The sequence below is a fragment of the Petaurus breviceps genome, unplaced genomic scaffold, assembly GCF_028583685.1.
Source record: "Petaurus breviceps papuanus isolate PSGF00001 unplaced genomic scaffold, PetGlider_PUasm1.0 189, whole genome shotgun sequence".
NCBI lineage: Eukaryota > Metazoa > Chordata > Mammalia > Diprotodontia > Petauridae > Petaurus > Petaurus breviceps.
In genome coordinates this window covers 8,909,558-8,927,214 of record NW_027185809.1, presented here as the reverse complement: position 1 = coordinate 8,927,214, position 17,657 = coordinate 8,909,558, and the positions used below count along the sequence as shown (strand labels likewise).

The window sequence follows — 17,657 nt, the reverse complement described above, 5'->3', positions numbered from 1 at the left end:
CCTTCAGGGGTCAGGGTCTACACGTGTGAAATAATGTGCATATTTTTGGAAATGATAAATATGTTGGTTAGTGCAGTTTTGCCCTTTTTTTTTTTGCTTTCTTAAAATTTTTGCTACAAAAGATAATTTGCTAAGAAATTGAAAGGGGAGGGAAGTAAAGGAACTTGACATAAAAGCAAAAGATAATAACAAGGAATACTAAAAATAAAAGAATTCAAGGCTTGTCTCACAGCCCTTTTCTTTCCAGAGGCTCAGAAAACACCAGCCTGTAGTCTCTATATCTTCCACCTTAGAGGGCAGTTGTTATTTGACTTTCAGTTCGAAGAGGACAATGGCATCATGGGGTGATGTCTTGACTTGTGTGTAAAGTGGATTTAAGTGAGCCAGGATTACAAAGAGTCATTAACCTCATTCTTTCTTCCAGAGTCAGCAAAACCCAGCAGCAAGACAAAAGTCAAGATGACTCATGATGGCCTGGGATGCAGTGGATGACCTTGCCGTCTTTGATGTCTAACCAAGCTTTAAGTGCCCCACAGTGTCTGCTTCAGCCACCTTCATGGCTGTTAGAACAAATGGTTTTCATCTTGCCTGTTCCACCAGGGGAAGTCTTCACATGCTTGGAGTAGCCATCCCCTACCTGTCGGTTACCCTCAACCTGGTTTAGCCTGTCTGTAGAGACAGTTTTACTGGGTTGTGGCCACTGCTCATGCAACAGCTTCTTGGAGCCCCAGGTGAGAGTTGGGTGACAAGCAGTCACAAAAGGTGAATGAGTCAACCTGAAAAGGGCTATTACAGAGTAGTTAGTGCCTACTCCAAGGGGGTGGACTGAAGGCAGCTCACACTGGCTCACAAGATTCTATTGTTAAATCTTCAGTATGAGCATTTACACTTTGGAAATCAGCAAACACTACAAGGGATTTGTTGTTTTGTTGATTGTCTAGACTTTAGAAAAAGATGGAATAAATGTCAATAATGCAGATTAAACTTAAAAGTATTTCAGGCATACATTTTTCCCCATAAACCTAGTCATTAAACATATACCATCACACTCCTAATAGCAATCTGACTGTGAGGTATTGCAGAGGAAACAGTCTGCCCTTCAGCTATGGAGCATAAGGTGTGCCATCTGACCTTTCTGCTTTATCATCCCAAATCTAGCATGAGTTCAAGGGCTGAAGCTGTTTGAACAGTTTTCTAAAAGCTACTTGTCCAGGGGAAGAAATGATACATTAAAGACCAAAAATCATGGCAACTATATCCATTTGGTCTGCTCTATACCTTCTGATGGAGGCTAGGGAATTCTGTCCAGTTTTTATTCACTCTACTAAACTATCTTTGATATAGATGTAAAAATAAACATGATTTAGATGCCCCAGACCTCAAAAAATAACCCACCCAATCTAGCTACATTTCATTTCTATCTACATCATTGCTGTCTATGTGAATATTTATGTTCTATTAGGGGAACAGAGAATATAGAGTTGTAAGTAGAAACTGACCCTTGGGGTCAGGATGACCTGAATTTATGTTCTGCCTCTGACCCATATGAGCTATGTGAATGTCACTTCTCAGATTCCCCTAGATAACTCTCTTAGGATGGTAAATTACAGATGCCTTGACAATCTGTATTAATGGAAAGACTTTCCATACTGTGAGCTTCCTAGACAGATGAAATTATAGGACCAAGGCAATAAAAAAATCAGGAAATCCTAAGGATGATTTAGGTGAGAGTGGGGAATCAACCTATTTTAAGCATTTCTTAATACTAGGAGGACCATTACACATCAGTTGATGTGAAAATAATATAACTTTACTTTGAAATAAAGAAAAATTTTCATCCTATTGACTCTAATTTCTTCTCATTGTAGATTTTATTTTTAAAAATGCTCTTCATCAACTGATGGTTCCTGGTCTTAAATGCTGGTTCTAGAGTTAAGCACTTGTCCTGTGCTTAGCACAGAAAGTGCTCCAGGCCTTGAGTATAAACATAGACTAAAATTAAATAGTCCCTTGTCATCCACTCTAAGAAAGGACACTGACTGTGGGGGAAGATTAATACATATGAACAAAATGTTGATAAGGTCAAAAGGATGAGTTGCTGAATTATTGCTGAAAATTATTTTTGGAGTTTTTAATTTCATCTGAGTTATATGATCATCAAAGGTACTTTTTAGTCAATTTTTAGTCCCACAGATTCTGTATGATTTAATAAAGTGTGTGAATGTGTATGAATATATGTATATATAATACATGTATATATGCATATGTATAGGTACATATATACATACATATACATATATATGTTTATTCTTCTCACTAAAGATATTGGGAGGCCTCTAAGCTATACCCAGTCACCTCAGTCTGCACCCACATGGACTATATTCCTACATATGCCAAATTCAAGACAGGTACATACACACACGTATGTGCACACATACAAACATATAACCTAAGAAGAGCTAAGACTTTTCAGGATCTTTCCTGTGAAATGCTACTTTTCAGTTAAATTCTTCCCTTTTTTCTTTCCCTAAATTTTCCCTTTCCAGAAAAAAACCCACAGTGGCAGAAAACTGAAAATAGAGTTTTTAGTGGGTATACTATTTACCTTGGGTGATTCTGTAGAAATGGTCAAAATAGAGACAAGAAATATGCGTATTTTTGAAGATTCCCCAGTTACAGAATGTTGTGCTTGTGAATGGAGTAAAAGTATAAGACATGTAGTTTCATTGTTCAGTTTTAGAGAAAGAATGGTCTTTGTAAAAAGAGTCATTTTGCTTCAACCTTTTAAAGATCTGTGATTTTGTGTGGATATTTCTGGCATCAATGTGGGTATACCTGGTTCCATGGCACACCACAGCTACCTTCATCTTAATAGAATGTTGTAATGCATTACTGGGGCGGAAACAATCTGTCACCTCATAATAAGGATTCTAGTGATGAGTCTTTCCAAATAACAGGTATGGAACACAGTGCCTCACTGACCCTGCCACTGGGACTATAAAAATAACTACAAAGACTTACTAAAATGATGTATGTTTCATCCAATTGAGCCAAATGGCACAAGGCAACTCATTTGACAGGTCTGAGTTACCATCTTTTCACTGAGGAGACCAAAATACATTTTTTTTTTGCTTTTTGGAGGGCAATTGGGGTTAGGTGACTTGCCCAAGGTCACATGGCTAGTTTTTGTGTTAAGTGTCTGAGGCCAGATTTCAACTCAGGTCCTCCTGACTCCAGGGCTGGTGCTCTATTCACTGTGCCACCTAGCCTCCCCGTCCTAAATGCATTTTAAATAACTATATATTTAAGGACATATTATATAGTAATATTAAAGATATATTTAATATATTATATGTAACACGTTATATAACTATATGTTTAAAGTCTCATAGTTGTATGGGAAGGGGACTTGCATGTTTCCTTTTGGTATATTTATTATTTCACCAATTCTCTTCAGTTTATATCTTTAGGTTCTAGTACCTCAAGCAACCTCATGATGATAATCAATAAGATTTGCTCTAGAAGTCAGGAATATAAAGTACCTGCCTTGGGCATTCTCCTATCCAGAATGAAGAAAAGATATTAATACACAATTCAGGTCAATGGCTCGATTAAAAAAAACTGCAAGGGGATGAAATAACCAGAGAAGACAATTTATTAAACCTTCAAAAACAATGAGTATGGATGTCACTATGGTAAAGAATGTTCCATGCTACTAAAAGTCCCTGGATACTCTGTCCCTTTGCTGCTTCTATGAAATACTTCTCAATGAAAGATTTCACCACATCCACTTTAGAGATATTTTGTTCAGGTACATATATTATGCATGCACACATGCACACGTGTGTGCGTGCACACACACACAGACACAGTACTTACACCTTCCTTTTTAAACATAGTGAGAATGCAATCCACTGTATTTCGATATCCTGTTCCAGCTTGTAAGCGAGTCTGTTGAGAAATTTAGAAATGGTGAGAACTTAAGATTATAAGATCATGAAATGTTACAGTTTTGAGGGACTGCAGACATAATTAAGTCTAGTTCCTTCATTATCTGGATGAGAAAAGTAAGGTCCAGAAAAAGAAAACAAGTTAGATAAGGCTCCCATATAGTAGCAAAGCTGGAACTAGAACTTAGACTGTGGAAGGGACACAAAATTGTAGTTTCTGCCTTCAGGGAGTTTACAATCTATTTTGGAAGATGAAACACATAAAAATATGACAAGTTAGCTAACAATTACAAGCATTTTTGGTAACTGTAAAATGGATGGAATTGACCATCTCAACAATGGGAATTTACATAGGGAAAAATTATTATGGTTGCTAAGAAGAGCTTCCTGGAAATAGTGGGCATTCAGATTGGCCCTGAAATTATCTCACCTTCAGTCTTAAGATTCAGTGTAACACATTAACTCGATGGTGATCAATCTATTCTTTCTGATCTAAAGTCCATGACATAGGTGAACCCTCTTCCTATTCCCATCTCTACCAATGGTAACTGCTTCCTTTTTCTCTTTTTAATGTAGATCTCTCATTCTATTCCTTCCTTTTCCAACTGTTTGCCCTCTATTTTTCCTCTTTTTTCTTTTCTCTCTCCTACTTCTGTCTGATTTTCCAGTGATACAGATTACAATTTCTTAATTTGAATGGCATAAAATAATAATAATTGTAATAATAATGGTGATGGTTAACTAACATTTACATGGTAGTTTAAGTTTTGTAAAGTACTACCTACACATACTCGTGTTCTCTACATGAACCCTATGGGGTAGATACTACAGATATTAAAGAGTGAATTATAAAATTTCAGAGTTGAAAGAGACCTACCTAGTAGAGTACCCCTCAGAGATCTGTTTTGAGTCTTGTGATATTGCACTATTAGCAATGTTTTGGATAAAAGTCTAGATGGTACACTCATCAAATTTGCAGGTTACAGAAAATGATAAGAGTAGTGGGAAAAAAAAAAAAACAGCAAACGTCTAGCAAACAAGGTCTCCAAATAGACCCGGAGAACACACTAAACTAAGTCCTGATTGAGAAATCCAAGGGAAAAAATCACAAGGAGTCACTTTTTTTCCATCCTGGGTTGACATAAGGAAACAAACAGTGTCATAGATCCAGGACAAAAAAAAAGGATCTGAGCCCCAATTTATTATGAGAAGTGATTGAACATACTAGGTTGTGCACCAAGAAAGGAGTAAGCTCAAAAGCAAGTAGCAGCTTCATGGTCTTTGATCTAGCAGCAGAGCAGGGTCTCAGTTCCAGCTTCCAGACCAGTCTAAAGCCTGATAGGTAATAATGAAGGCAAGAATCTAAAACCAAAAGGGAGCCTGCACTTCTGAATTCTTAACCAGCAGAGCTCCCCAACAGGCTGATAGTGTATAAGTCCAGCAGTAGTCTATTAGAATTCCAATTGGAGTATGTTATTCGGACCCAAATTCACTTCAGGAACTCATAGAATTCACAGTAGGAAGACAGAATAAGATGTTGCCATGAATCAGATCATTTTGGAAGCAATGACAACTTTCAGATCCCCTGCCAAGCCAACTGCAGCAGGACCAGCCTAGACATTTTCTCCAGAAGGTTACAGAACCAAGTCCTAATACAGACTCTGAAAGAAGACTGGAAGGAAAAATAACACCCCCAAAATGAATCCCACCATAAAAATCAATATGGTGACAGGGACACTCAAGACACAAACCCCAAAGAAGAGAATGACCCCAAAACAACTATAAAGCAGAGCCTCAAATTAAAACACAGCCTTTAAACAAGTTCAACTAGAATCTTTGGCAGAGGTGAAGTAAGGGTTGTTAATAGTTTAAAATATTTTTTTAGAAATTAAATGAGTAGGCTAGATTAAAAAATAGAAAATAATAAAAATGGAAGAGACTCAGAAAATGAATGAATAGCTTGGAAGAAGAGATACAAAACCTTTCCCAAACAAACTCTCTTAAAAGTAGAAGGAGGGGGCAGCTAGGTGGCAAAGTTAATAGAGCACTGGCCCTGGAGTCAGGAAGACCTGATTTCAAATCCAGCCTCAGACACTGAACACAAAAAGTAGCCATGTGACCTTGGGCAAGTCACCTAACCCCAACTGCCCTCCAAAAAAAAGGTAGAATGAAATATGAGACAAGAAATATTTGAACCAAGTCAAAAGAGTGGGGGGCAGAAAGAACATGTAAGGTTGTAAATATTGTAAAAACAATTTATCTGGAAAATGGATCAAGGAGAGATAATTTAAGAATCATTGGACTACTAGAAAGTCATGAACAAAAGAAGAACCTATACATCATATTACCAAAATAATAGTAATCATAAAATAAAACTGCTCTTTTCTCTCAGCACCTGAGAGAAATATGGAAATGGAAGAATCTGCTGGGTATCTCCCAGAGGAAACCACAAAAGGAAAACTCCCAGAAATATTAGAGACAAAATCTAAAGCTTTCAGGCCAAGGAGGAAATACTGCAAGAAGCCAAAAAAGTAAGAATTCAAGCGTCAAGAAATCAGAGTGAAGATAAAAACACGATTTTACAGTCACAACTATAAAGTACTGCAGAGCTTGATATAAAATATTCCCAAAGGTAAAAGATAAAGGCTTAAAACCAAGAATAACTTTTCCAGAAAAACAGGGGGAAAAATAATGGGTCTTTAATGTACTAGAAGATGTTTGAACTTTCCTGATAAATAGTCCAGAACTGAGTAAAAACTTTGAAGTACAAACCCAGGAGTCATAAAGAACAGAGGTTATTATTCTTATTCTGTATAGCCCCAGAGGGCAGAATCAGGAGCGATGGGTAAATATTGCAAAGACTCAAATTTAGACTTGATATTAAAAAAAAAACTTTCTTAAGAATTAGAGCTGTCCAAATAGGAAATGAACAGTCTAGAAAGGTGTGGGTTTTCCCTCCTCAGAGATCTAGCAGAGGCTGGATGACCAATTGCCACGCATGTTGTGATGAAGATGTTTTATATGACTAGATAGTTACAGATCTACTCCAACTCAAACTCTGAGAAAAGGGATGTTGAGTCTAGAGAAGACTTAGGGAGTACGAGATTTTTATCTTGAAAAGTTTGGAGGGATGCAATAGAAAAATGGGAGCAGATTGATTCTGCTTTGCCATGGAATCGGGATCAGTAGTTGAGCCCTTGCAATGAGGTCAGTTTAGGGTTAACATAGTAACAAGCATTTCCTGATAATTAGGGATGTCTTCTTGAGTTTCTTCCTCATAATGTAGTAAGCTTTCTGTCACTGGGAATATTCAAATAAATGCTAGATTTCCAGTTGCCTAGGATACTTGTACTGTGATGGAAGTTGTATTCAGTGACCTTTATTGTATGCCCAAACTCTAAGTTTCTATTAGAAGATCTTGTTCATATTCTGCTTGCAGAATGTAGCTTTCTAGCTGACTCCTGTCACTTATGTAATTGAAATTTACTAAAATGAATTCTAACCACAATTAAGTAACTACTATCCATTGGCAGTTGGTACTCAGCCTTCAAGAAGCTTATATTCCATTGAAGGAAACAAAGCCTTACTGCTCTTATTAAAAATGGCAAAAATTCAATAGTTTAGTGGTGATTAGTATTTTTAGCATTTTTTTCATAACATTCCTATAGGTACCATAATTAATGTTGGTTTCATACTTTTTTGGGGGGAAGAGGTTGTTCTAGACCTGATTTCATCTGTGTCAGGAACTTCTTCTACCTGGAGATTAGTAACTTATTTTTTAATTTTTAGTCTTAGAAAGTAATTTGGGTTACAAAGTGACTTGTCACTAAATGACTTGCCATAGTCGCATAACTAGTGTGTATCAGACACAAGCAGGTCTTCCTGACTCCAAGGCTAGCAGGCCATCTGTCTACCTTTCATATTGATTTAATAGATGAGGAAACTGAAATTCAGAGAGGATTCCCCAAGGATGAGATTTATTTAGGAAGTGACATAGCCAGGATTCATATCCTTTAACCATTTATCAATTGTGGAATGACTTGTATTCTTACAAATTTGACTAAGTTCTCTATATATTTTAGAAATGAGGCCTGTATCAGAGATACTGATTAGAAAAAATCTTTCCCAGTTTTCTGCTTCCCTGCTAATCTTGGTTGCACTGGCTTTGTTTGTGCAAAAGTTTTTTCAATTTAATGTAATCAAAATTATCCATTTTGCATTTCAAATGGTCATACATTCCTCCATTTTCCATAAATCTGACAGGTAAACTATTCCTTGTTCTCCCAGTTGGCTTATACTATCAGCCTTTATATCTAAATCATGTTTTGACTTCATTTTGGTATATGGTGTAAGATGTTGGTCTATGTTCACTTTCTTTCATACTGTTTTCCAGTTTTCCCAGCAGTTTTCGTTGAATAATGAGACCCCCAGAAGCTGGGGGGTCTTTTGGTTTATCAAATATTAGATTACTAAAGTCATTGACTGCTGTGTCTTGTGTACCTAAACTATTCCACTGATCCACCACTCTATTTCTTAGCCAGTACCAAGTAGTTTTGATGATTGTTGTTTTATAATACAATTTAATATGCCTAGATTGATATCTGATATGCCTAGACCACCCTCCCTAGCATTTCTTTTCATTAATTCCCTTGATATTCTGAAACTTTCGTTCTTCCAGATGAATTTTGTTATGCATAGCCAGGATTCAAACCTAGGTTTTCTGAGGCTAAGTCCAGTGCTCTTTTTGCTACCTTACACTGTGATCAAGAGCATAGCCATTTGTTTTTCTACAGGAAGCGTGCCTTAGGTCAACACATTACAATGATTCAACAAAAGTGAGAGCTCCTTAGACATAATTTGTTCCACTCATAGGGCATCGAGTCCCCACGTCATTCCTTTCTTGCATACTAGGCCCTTCACAGGGCATGACCATTCTCCATTATGCTCCATGTACCTCATCTGTATCTTCAGGTTCATGAAATTAAAATCAGCATGAAGCACATGGAGAAAGAATGCAAGCCAACATGGTAACTGAAGTTCCTGCAAGGGTACTTCGTGTTGTAGGTTGATGACAAGGATGATAAACCATAGGGTTTCCAAAATCCAAATCATCTTAATAGCACCAAAAAGCTTGACCTTGGCCAAGGAGAGCCATTTTATTTAAAATCAAACAAAGCCTGTTTGGGGGTTTGTTTTTAGTATGGAAAATATCAAATTAATATTGTTTCTTTTACTGTAATACAATAAATCACTTCTGTCTAAGAATGCTCTTGAATGCACTGAAACCATGAACAATTGAGTGACTAATTACCAAGAATTTACTTTGCATTAAATATGTACCAAGAACTGTGATAGGTGCTAAGGGTATGAAGCAGTATAAAGGAGGAGTTGTTTTAGACCTGATTTCATCTGTGTTGGGATCTTCCTCTACCAGTGCAGACTGGTAACTCATCTTTTAACTTTTAGTCTTAGAAAGACTAAAATGCAAAAATGAAGTAATCCCTGCCCTCAAGAAGCTTGCATTCAATAGAGTTAGATAATAATGATGATGTGATGATAAAAACTAGTATTTATGAAGAATTTTAGGGTCTACAAAGCATTTTACTTATGCTATGTAAAATACACATTAGTGTATTATGTATTGACTATGCATATATTAGGCATAAATAAATCTAATATTTGCAAAGTTTATACAAGGTAATGGGGAGGGAAGAATTAGTGCTGGGGTATCAAGAAAAGTCTCCTAGAATATAGTGCTTTTATAAGAAAATAGATGTTCTAAGAGGTGGAGGTGAGCATGGAGTACCTTGCAGGTAAGGGACAGACAGCAGGAGGGATAGAGACTGGGCAGGTATTGTTGGACCACAGAGGGGTCCAGGGGAGTGGTATGTACAAAATCTAGAAAGGAAACCTAGAGCCAGGTTGTTGAGGGTTGTAAATGCCAAGAAAGTAGTCTGAATATCCTGTGCTACTGAGAATGATAAAATGATGAATGGAAAAGCAGACAATCCTTACTCAGCTACCAGACAAATTCTAAGCTACCTCTTAGTTCTAAATCCCAAGCATTGACCCCAGGCTTCTGCAAGGAATGTGTTTTGAATGACAATGCTACGTATATCAGAGACTATTATTTCAAGGTGACCCTACTCACTGGCTGCTTGAATTTTGGCAGGCCACTTCACTGGTCTGGTCCTCATCTCTCCTTTTTCATCCATAAAATGAGGGTGATAATATTTGTACTCACTCCAAAGAGTTGTTGTGTGGATTACATGCGACAATGATTGTAAGATGATAAATAAATGTGTCATTATATTTGTTAGAAAGTATGATGACCCGAAGGAAAAGGCTAAGTCAGTCTACTACATGAAGTACCTACTATGTGCCTATTGCTATATTAAGTGCCTAATATGTGTTAGTCACGGAAGATCCCAAAGAAAAGCTGGGGGGTAAATGCCCAGTCTTGGGTAACTCACTATATAATAGGGGAGACAACATGCAAACAGCTGCATACAAACAAGATACAGACAAGGTCAGTTGGAATGATCTCGGAGGGAACGCACTCAGGAAGACCAGGAAGAAGCTTCTTGCAGCTAAGGTTGGAAGGAAGTCGGGGAAGGCACAAGGCAGAGATGAGGAGGGTAAGAATTCCTGGCCTGAGGGGAGGGGGAGGATAGGAGAAGCCGGTGAAAATGCTTGGAGTGGGAGACCAAGGAACAGAAAAGAGGTCCATGTCACTGGATTAAAGAGCACATAGAAGAAAGGGAGATGTAAGGAGATGGAAAAGGTAGGAAGGGGTCAGATCATGAAGGTCTTTTAAAGACAAACAGAATGTTATATTTGATCCTCAAGGTAATAGGGAGCCACTGGATTTCATTGAATAAGGGAGCAACACAGTCAAAGCTGTGATTTTAGGAGAATCAGTTTGACAGCTGGTTTTAGGACGGATTATAGAGGGGGAACACTTGAATCAGGGAGATCCACCAGTCGGTTATTGCAATGTTCCAGATATAAGGTAAGTAGGGCCTGTACCAGGGTGGTGTCAGTATCAGAGGACAGAAATATCACAAAAGCAGAAACAATAGGGCTTGACAATTGATTGGATATGAGGGATGAATGACAATGAAGAGGCAAGGCTGCTTGACCTTTAGTTTGCAAACCTAAGTGAGTAGCAGGATAGTGGCACTGTCCATAGTAATCAGGAAGTTCAGAAAAAGGAGAGGGTCTTAGGGGATAGGTAATGACTGAAGGAAGACATTTTTCCATTCTTTTCCCCACAACAAGTTTTGTACTCTCACATTCCATCCCCCAAACACTAGTATCTGGCAATACCATCCTCATCCACCAACATTTCCTAAATTTTGCAAAAATCAGTCACACTGACTATTCTTTCATCAGAAGTACCTCCAGTGTCCTTCTTCTTGCTTACTCCTTGATAGTTCTCTCATGTCCCCACTTAGATCTTCTTCAATAACATGGTGTCTAGGTGGTGTAGTTGAATACTGGCTTCAGAGTCAAGAAGCCTTGAATTTGAATCTTACCACTGTGTAACCATAGCCAAGTCACTTAACCTTACCACTTCATTTCTCCATATGTAAAATGAGGGGTTGTATTTGATGGTTTTTAAGGTCCCTTCTAACTCTAAATCTATGATCTTCTATTGTAAAATGATTTTGGAAAGGGGTTGAAAGTCAACTTGAGAATTCCCAAGAAAGGAAATAGAACTTCTAGACAGTGCACTTCTTTGACTCTTACAGGGAGACATTCTGGATCAGAGCCCCTATAAGGGGCAGTGGGACCCACCCCAGACCTCACCCATACCTCTCAGAGGCACCAGAAAGAATTAGGTCAGTAAGAGTCATATCGAGCACAGCAGTTATTTTTTACCCTTCAAAATGGCCATGGGGAACTGCATCCTCCATACCTTAACTGTGTCCATAGGATGACCCACAAGCACACTGGAAGCACCTGTAGATGAAAAGAAAAACAACACAATGTGGTGAGTCCTGACTCCTTCCCATTTAACTCACAACATTGAAGGACAAATCAGATCAGGATTGATTTCCTAAAATCAACAAAATGTAAGTTTTGCAAAGGAGAGGCATCTGTATCCTAAAGTGTCTCACACTTACAGTCCACAAGTAGCTTTCAAATACCATTGAAAACATGAATAAAGCAAAAGCCATGAAATTACCCCTATGCTAACTTTTAGCAATCCTACCTAAAGGATGATGAATATGGATTACTTATATAGATGGTGTGACGAAGAAGAGCCAGATAAAATTAACACATCATTGCTCTCTTTTAGGAGATGGCTTCCTACACATAGTAAAACTTACAACCTCCATTTGGGACTTTGAAAAGTCAAAGGAAAGAGTTTTCCCTTGCCCCAGGGATATTGTTACCCCCACCTCCAATCAAGGAGATTTCATCAAAAGGGACCCTAAATATTAGTTCTCTACCAGCCAAAAACACTTTGCATTTTCTTTATAAACGCAATTATTCATTAGTTCCATCTTTAGTTTGTTTCTTTACATTGTTTATTTGTGTCTCTCCCTATTTTAGTCCATAACTTCCTTGAAGGCAGGGATTATTTCAGGATTTTATTTTTTTGAGAGGACAGGAGTGATGATTAGAGGAGGCCTTTGCATTCTTTACCCAGTACAGCTTTTTAGCATACAGTAGTTACACACTAAATTCTTGACTTGTATATGACCTCTTCAAATACAAAACAAAGGCATTCCCATTTAACCATGTTAACTTGAATAGACTTCTCCTCCTCACACCATGTCCACACTTCAGACTCCATCAGAGCTTTACATGTGGCATCAGTGAAATAGCTTCAAAGCCAAAATAATACCTTTTAACACTACTAATAAACCTTAATCTCTGCATTGAGCCTCATTTGTGAAATAAGAGTGTTGGACTGGATGATCTCTGTAGCTCTTTAAATTCTGTGATCCTCTGATAAGATACTTGCAGACCTGGGATGTGAACCGACATCCTTTGTTGTTAAATATGGATCCTCTTTTCTCTCGATTTTTGTGACAAAGATCTTTCTTGATTCTTTTTCTACCTCCCTGACCAATCATTCTCTGTCTCCTTTGCTCATAATCCTTATCCTGACCTCCGTGCTTGGGTATGTTCTTGGGTTCAGTCTTGGTTCTTCTTTTGGCATTCTCTCTTAATTGTATCATCAACTCTCATAGGTTCAACTATCATCTCTATGCGATGACTCCTGAGTTCCAGTATTGTACCTCCAGCTGCCTGTTGGACATGAATGTCCCATAGGTACCTCCAATTCCGCATATCTAAAACAGAACTTATTACCTTCTTTCTCCTAAACTAAACCATCCTTTTAACTTCCTTGTTTCTCCCAAGGACACCCTATATTTCCAAACACTAAGGTTTGTAAACCAAAAGTCTCCATTTTCTCTTACACCTCATAATCCATCAGCTCCTAAGTTCTATCAATTCTTCTTCCATGATATGTCACATATTTATCCTCTTTACTCTCACCATAACTACTCCAATTCATATGTTTATCACCCCTTACCTGAACTATTGTTAAAATCTTTGAGTTGTTTTTTTTTGTTTGTTTTGTTTTGTTTTCTGTCTGCTAGTCACTCCCTCTCTCTCATCCATCCTCCATACAGTGGAGCCAAATTGATGCTCCTGAAGTAAAAGACTGATCATGTCATTCCTCTATCCAAAGGCCTCGAAGATAAAGTACAAGTACCTTGCTATTCATTTAAAACTCTGCATATATATTTTTTCAGGTTGATTGCACATTACTTCCCATTATGCACTTTTGATTCCGGCCAAACTGGAATCTTTTCCTCACACATGACATTTCATCTCCCACATCCATGCTTTTTTGCATTGAACTCAAAGATGGTTCTCCATAACTTTCCCCTTAGGGCCAAGTCAACAAGTATAACTGCTCTTCAATACTTTTAAATACTTAAAGTCAGTTATCATGTCCCTCACAAATCTTTCCTTCCCCAAGTTAAACAGAGAAGCTAAAGTAAGGCTCTTTCCCATTTGTAATCACTTTTTTAAAAAAAGTATTTTGAATATAGAATATATTTATTAATATACATACATCTTTTGTCCCCCTGGAAGAATGCAAAATCCTTGAGGTTAGAGACTAGTTCACTGTTGTCTTTGAGTTATCCTATGTGACAGAAGTGAAGAGGTAATACATTTCAGGCATGGGGGTCAGCATGCCCAAAGACATGGAAATAGGCATCCAAATGTAGGGATATTGTGTGCAATAACAATAAATCCAATATGGCCGGACTAAACTGAGTAAAGGGTTTATTATCATAAATTATCACAAATTTGAAAAGAGGATATGAGTCCAGATAGAAAGGCACTTTAAATACCAAAGAGAGGAGTTTACATTTGATTCTGAAGGTAACAGGAAGTACTAGTACTTACTGAAGCAGGAAGTGACATGGCCAGAGACCTGTGCTTTGGAAATATTTTAACAATTATGTGGAGGATGAATTAGAGAGGAAAAACACGGCAGCAGGGAGAATAATGAAGAAGCTACTGCAGCAGTCCAGGCCAGATATAATGAGGACCTGAATTAAGGAAATATTGGTGTGAGTAAAGAGGAGGGAACGATGAAAGAGACATGGAGAGAGAAGCTATACGATTTGAGGAGTTAAGGAAAACTTCAAAGTTGCAAACCTTAGTGATTGGAAGGATAGTGGGTACCCTTGACAAAAATAGGTAAGTGTAGGAGAGGGGTGAGTTCTGAAGAAATAGCGAGCTCTATTTTGGATATATTAAGTTTGAGATACCTGGAGCATATCCAGTTGGAAATGTCCAACAAGCAGTTGTTGATGTGGGCCTGGACCTCAGAGGAGAATCCAGGCCACATCACAGATGTTCATAAGCACAACCTAACTTGCCACAAAAGTGTGAGTTCTTATTATTGTTGGGGTTTTTCCTAAAAATTCCTATACTTATCTTGATGTCTTGTATATGCTACAGGTGCATAAGCGAGGAAGGCATCACAGTAGAGTGAGAAGAACACTGAACATGGATCTGATTTTAAATGCCAGTTTTGATACTTATTCCCTGTGTGACCATAGGCAAGTCATTCCTCATCCCTGTGCCTCAGCCCCCTTATCTGCAAAATCGTGACCACTAGGGCCCCTTCCAGCTCTACATTTGTGATTTTCCTTAACTTCCACGTAAACTCCCCACACTCTTGTGCACACCATCTTTGGGCAATCTGAGTGCTTGCTCAGAGGCATCACAGTGTGTGGTACAGTCTGGGAGCACTTTCCTGCTAACGGGTCTTTCTTCTCATGAGGTGAGTGAAGACAAAAGTGACAAAGTAAGGGTGAGGGTAAATCGGAGCATAGGACATGGTCCAAATAAGAGAAGAGCTGGAAAAGACCTGTTCAAGTCAGAAGAAAAGTAAATGAATCACTGAGGAAGGAGAGTCATGTTAGTGAATAATAGAGAGCACAGAAAAATGAGTCCAGTCTTCCTAGTGTCCTTTTGAGTGTCTTCCAGGAAAATCTTTCTCCTCTATTGGAGGGGAACAGAGCCATGGAGAAGAATGGGGAATCGGGCCAAGTGTGCTTGAATGAATAGTGATTTTAAGAAAGAGAACAAATGAGGACAACTAAGTGGTCCACAGGATGCCAAAGAATAGTCTTGAAGAAATACTGGAGAAAATAAAAGTTTAAATAAGACTAACAATGGCAATGGAGGAGGGTGGAGGAGAAGAGGTGATAAATGGGGAAAAGGCAGAGTTTTTTCAGAGTTAACAGGAAATAAACATGTCTGAATGTTCTGCAGGCTTTTTTCATGTCAGACCAAACTCCCAGCTATTTCAGTAATGGTGCCAGCTTAAAGAATGAGATAATGTGGCTACCTCCTCGCTAAGGCTTCTGGGCAAATTCATTCTGATGATATAGAGGGCTGTATCTCATGCTTAGCTCCAACTCCGTATCCTTGCTCAGCTGTCCTGAATTCCATCAGTCTCCCAAGGGAAGACTTCCTCCCTCCCTCCTCTTAACTGCCATAAAATGGGAATTCAGAAGTCATCCTGAAGAGCAGCAGCCCCACCCCTTGATAAAGGTGCAGTCAGCACCAAACATTGTCAAAACACTCCTGTCATATGTTTCAACTGAGTTAGAACACATACTTATCAAGATTTCTCACTGGCAATCAGGTATGTTCAGTCATAAAAGGGTGTGTATTTTAAAAAGTCAGTCTAAGGACTCTTACTAGTAGTTTAATAATTAGACTGTCAATCCACACATATGGGCATTTTGGTTAAAACAGTAATGGTTTAAAAATAAGTTTAATATTTTCCAATTTCTTTTTTCTTACTAAAGGTTAAAGTTGGGGAATATGTCCTCCTAAGATACAACACACTATTATACCCTGCAGGGGTGGGCACAGAGCATAAATATCTAAATACCTGAGCCTATGACAAATTAATTCTGACATCCAGAAGCCTATTGGCATGTTCAGTCAAGTTCGCTCTGAAATGCATATCTGCTAGCCACCTCCCACCCTGTTCTATTTTATAAGAGTGATTCCTCAGCTCTCCTCCCCCCTCAGGGTCAGAGTTCAATAACATCATTCTCCTGCCTGCTCCCCATTGCTGATCCTTAGGTCCCTGGAGATTCCAAAAGACAAACTTACCCCCGATCCAGCCAGCCACAAAATCTTCCATAATTTAGTTGTGCCGTTCCAACTTCACCTTTATTTTAAAAGGGGGCAGAGAAACAGGGTGGGCAGATGTGTGGCAGGGGTTGATGGAGGGAGCCTTCAGAAGTTTACAAGCCCCATTCAGCTGCCTCAGCACGCGCTGTCTGTTAGCGATCCAGCCTCCAGCAGCGGTGATAACGCTCCGGAGTTCGTCCAAATCGAAGGGCAGCCCAGAGCTATCCCAGCGCAAGTCGGATTCACCTCTTCCACAGCTTGTCTCAAAGCAGCTCGCTGCTGGGGTTTGAAGAACGCCCCTGGATCTTAAAGGCACAGCGCACAGCCCCAAGCAGTGGCCAGGGCAGGGCCGGTACAGAGCACTCACTGCTTGGTGCGTTCTATGAGGAAGGAGAAATTCAGACGAAAGCGTCCGCAGGGCCACTTTCCGACGGTGGCACAGCGGTAACTAGATAATAACACGTCTCTCTCCTCAAAGCAGAGGGGCCAGGAACTACTAAGGCAGCAAGCTGGGGGTTTTCAATCGTCAGATGGAATCATTGGCTCCGGGCTTTTGGGGTTTGTTTGTTTGTTCTTGGTTAGAAGGGAAAGGGAGTAATTTCAGAAATGACTTCATTGTCAAAGTCTCGCCAATAAAACCTTTACCTTTAATGGATTCGCGGTCAGGAAGTTCATAAGGTTTTGGATGTCTAATGGAACAAAAATACTGTCTTTTGTTTACTTTGGAAAATAGCACATTTTGAGAGTAATCGCACCAATCTTAACTGCTGAGGGGTGTTGTGAAGGTCCAACAAGACAGTTTGAAACTTTAAAGCATTTGTATAAATATTTACTGGTATTATTATTAAATTAAGGTTGCAAGCTGGAAACCAGGTAGTTATCTATGCCTTTGGGAATAGCTCAATAAATTGGGTACGTGGTTACTGTCCTTCCTGTTGAAAGAGGGCTAACCAAAATGACATCACTATGTCAGGAGTCAAGGTAAAATGTGTCTGATTATGGCTGACAAAC

General features: G+C 38.8%; 1 protein-coding gene across 3 annotated transcripts in view; it reads right to left on the bottom strand.

Annotated features, from left to right (window-relative positions):
• SLC25A48 (solute carrier family 25 member 48) overlaps positions 1-17,031 on the bottom strand; it is a 121,500-nt gene extending 104,469 nt beyond the window's left edge. For all 3 annotated transcript variants that reach the window (XM_069091881.1, XM_069091880.1, XM_069091882.1), the window contains exons 1-3: positions 16,626-17,031; positions 11,872-11,915; positions 3,880-3,951 (exon numbers count right to left, since the gene is read on the bottom strand). In XM_069091881.1, the coding sequence (XP_068947982.1) occupies positions 3,880-3,951; positions 11,872-11,915; positions 16,626-16,656 (147 nt within the window). In that variant the 5' untranslated portion in view covers positions 16,657-17,031. The remainder of the gene's footprint in view (positions 1-3,879; positions 3,952-11,871; positions 11,916-16,625) is intronic.
• Between the last annotated feature and the right edge of the window lie 626 nt (positions 17,032-17,657).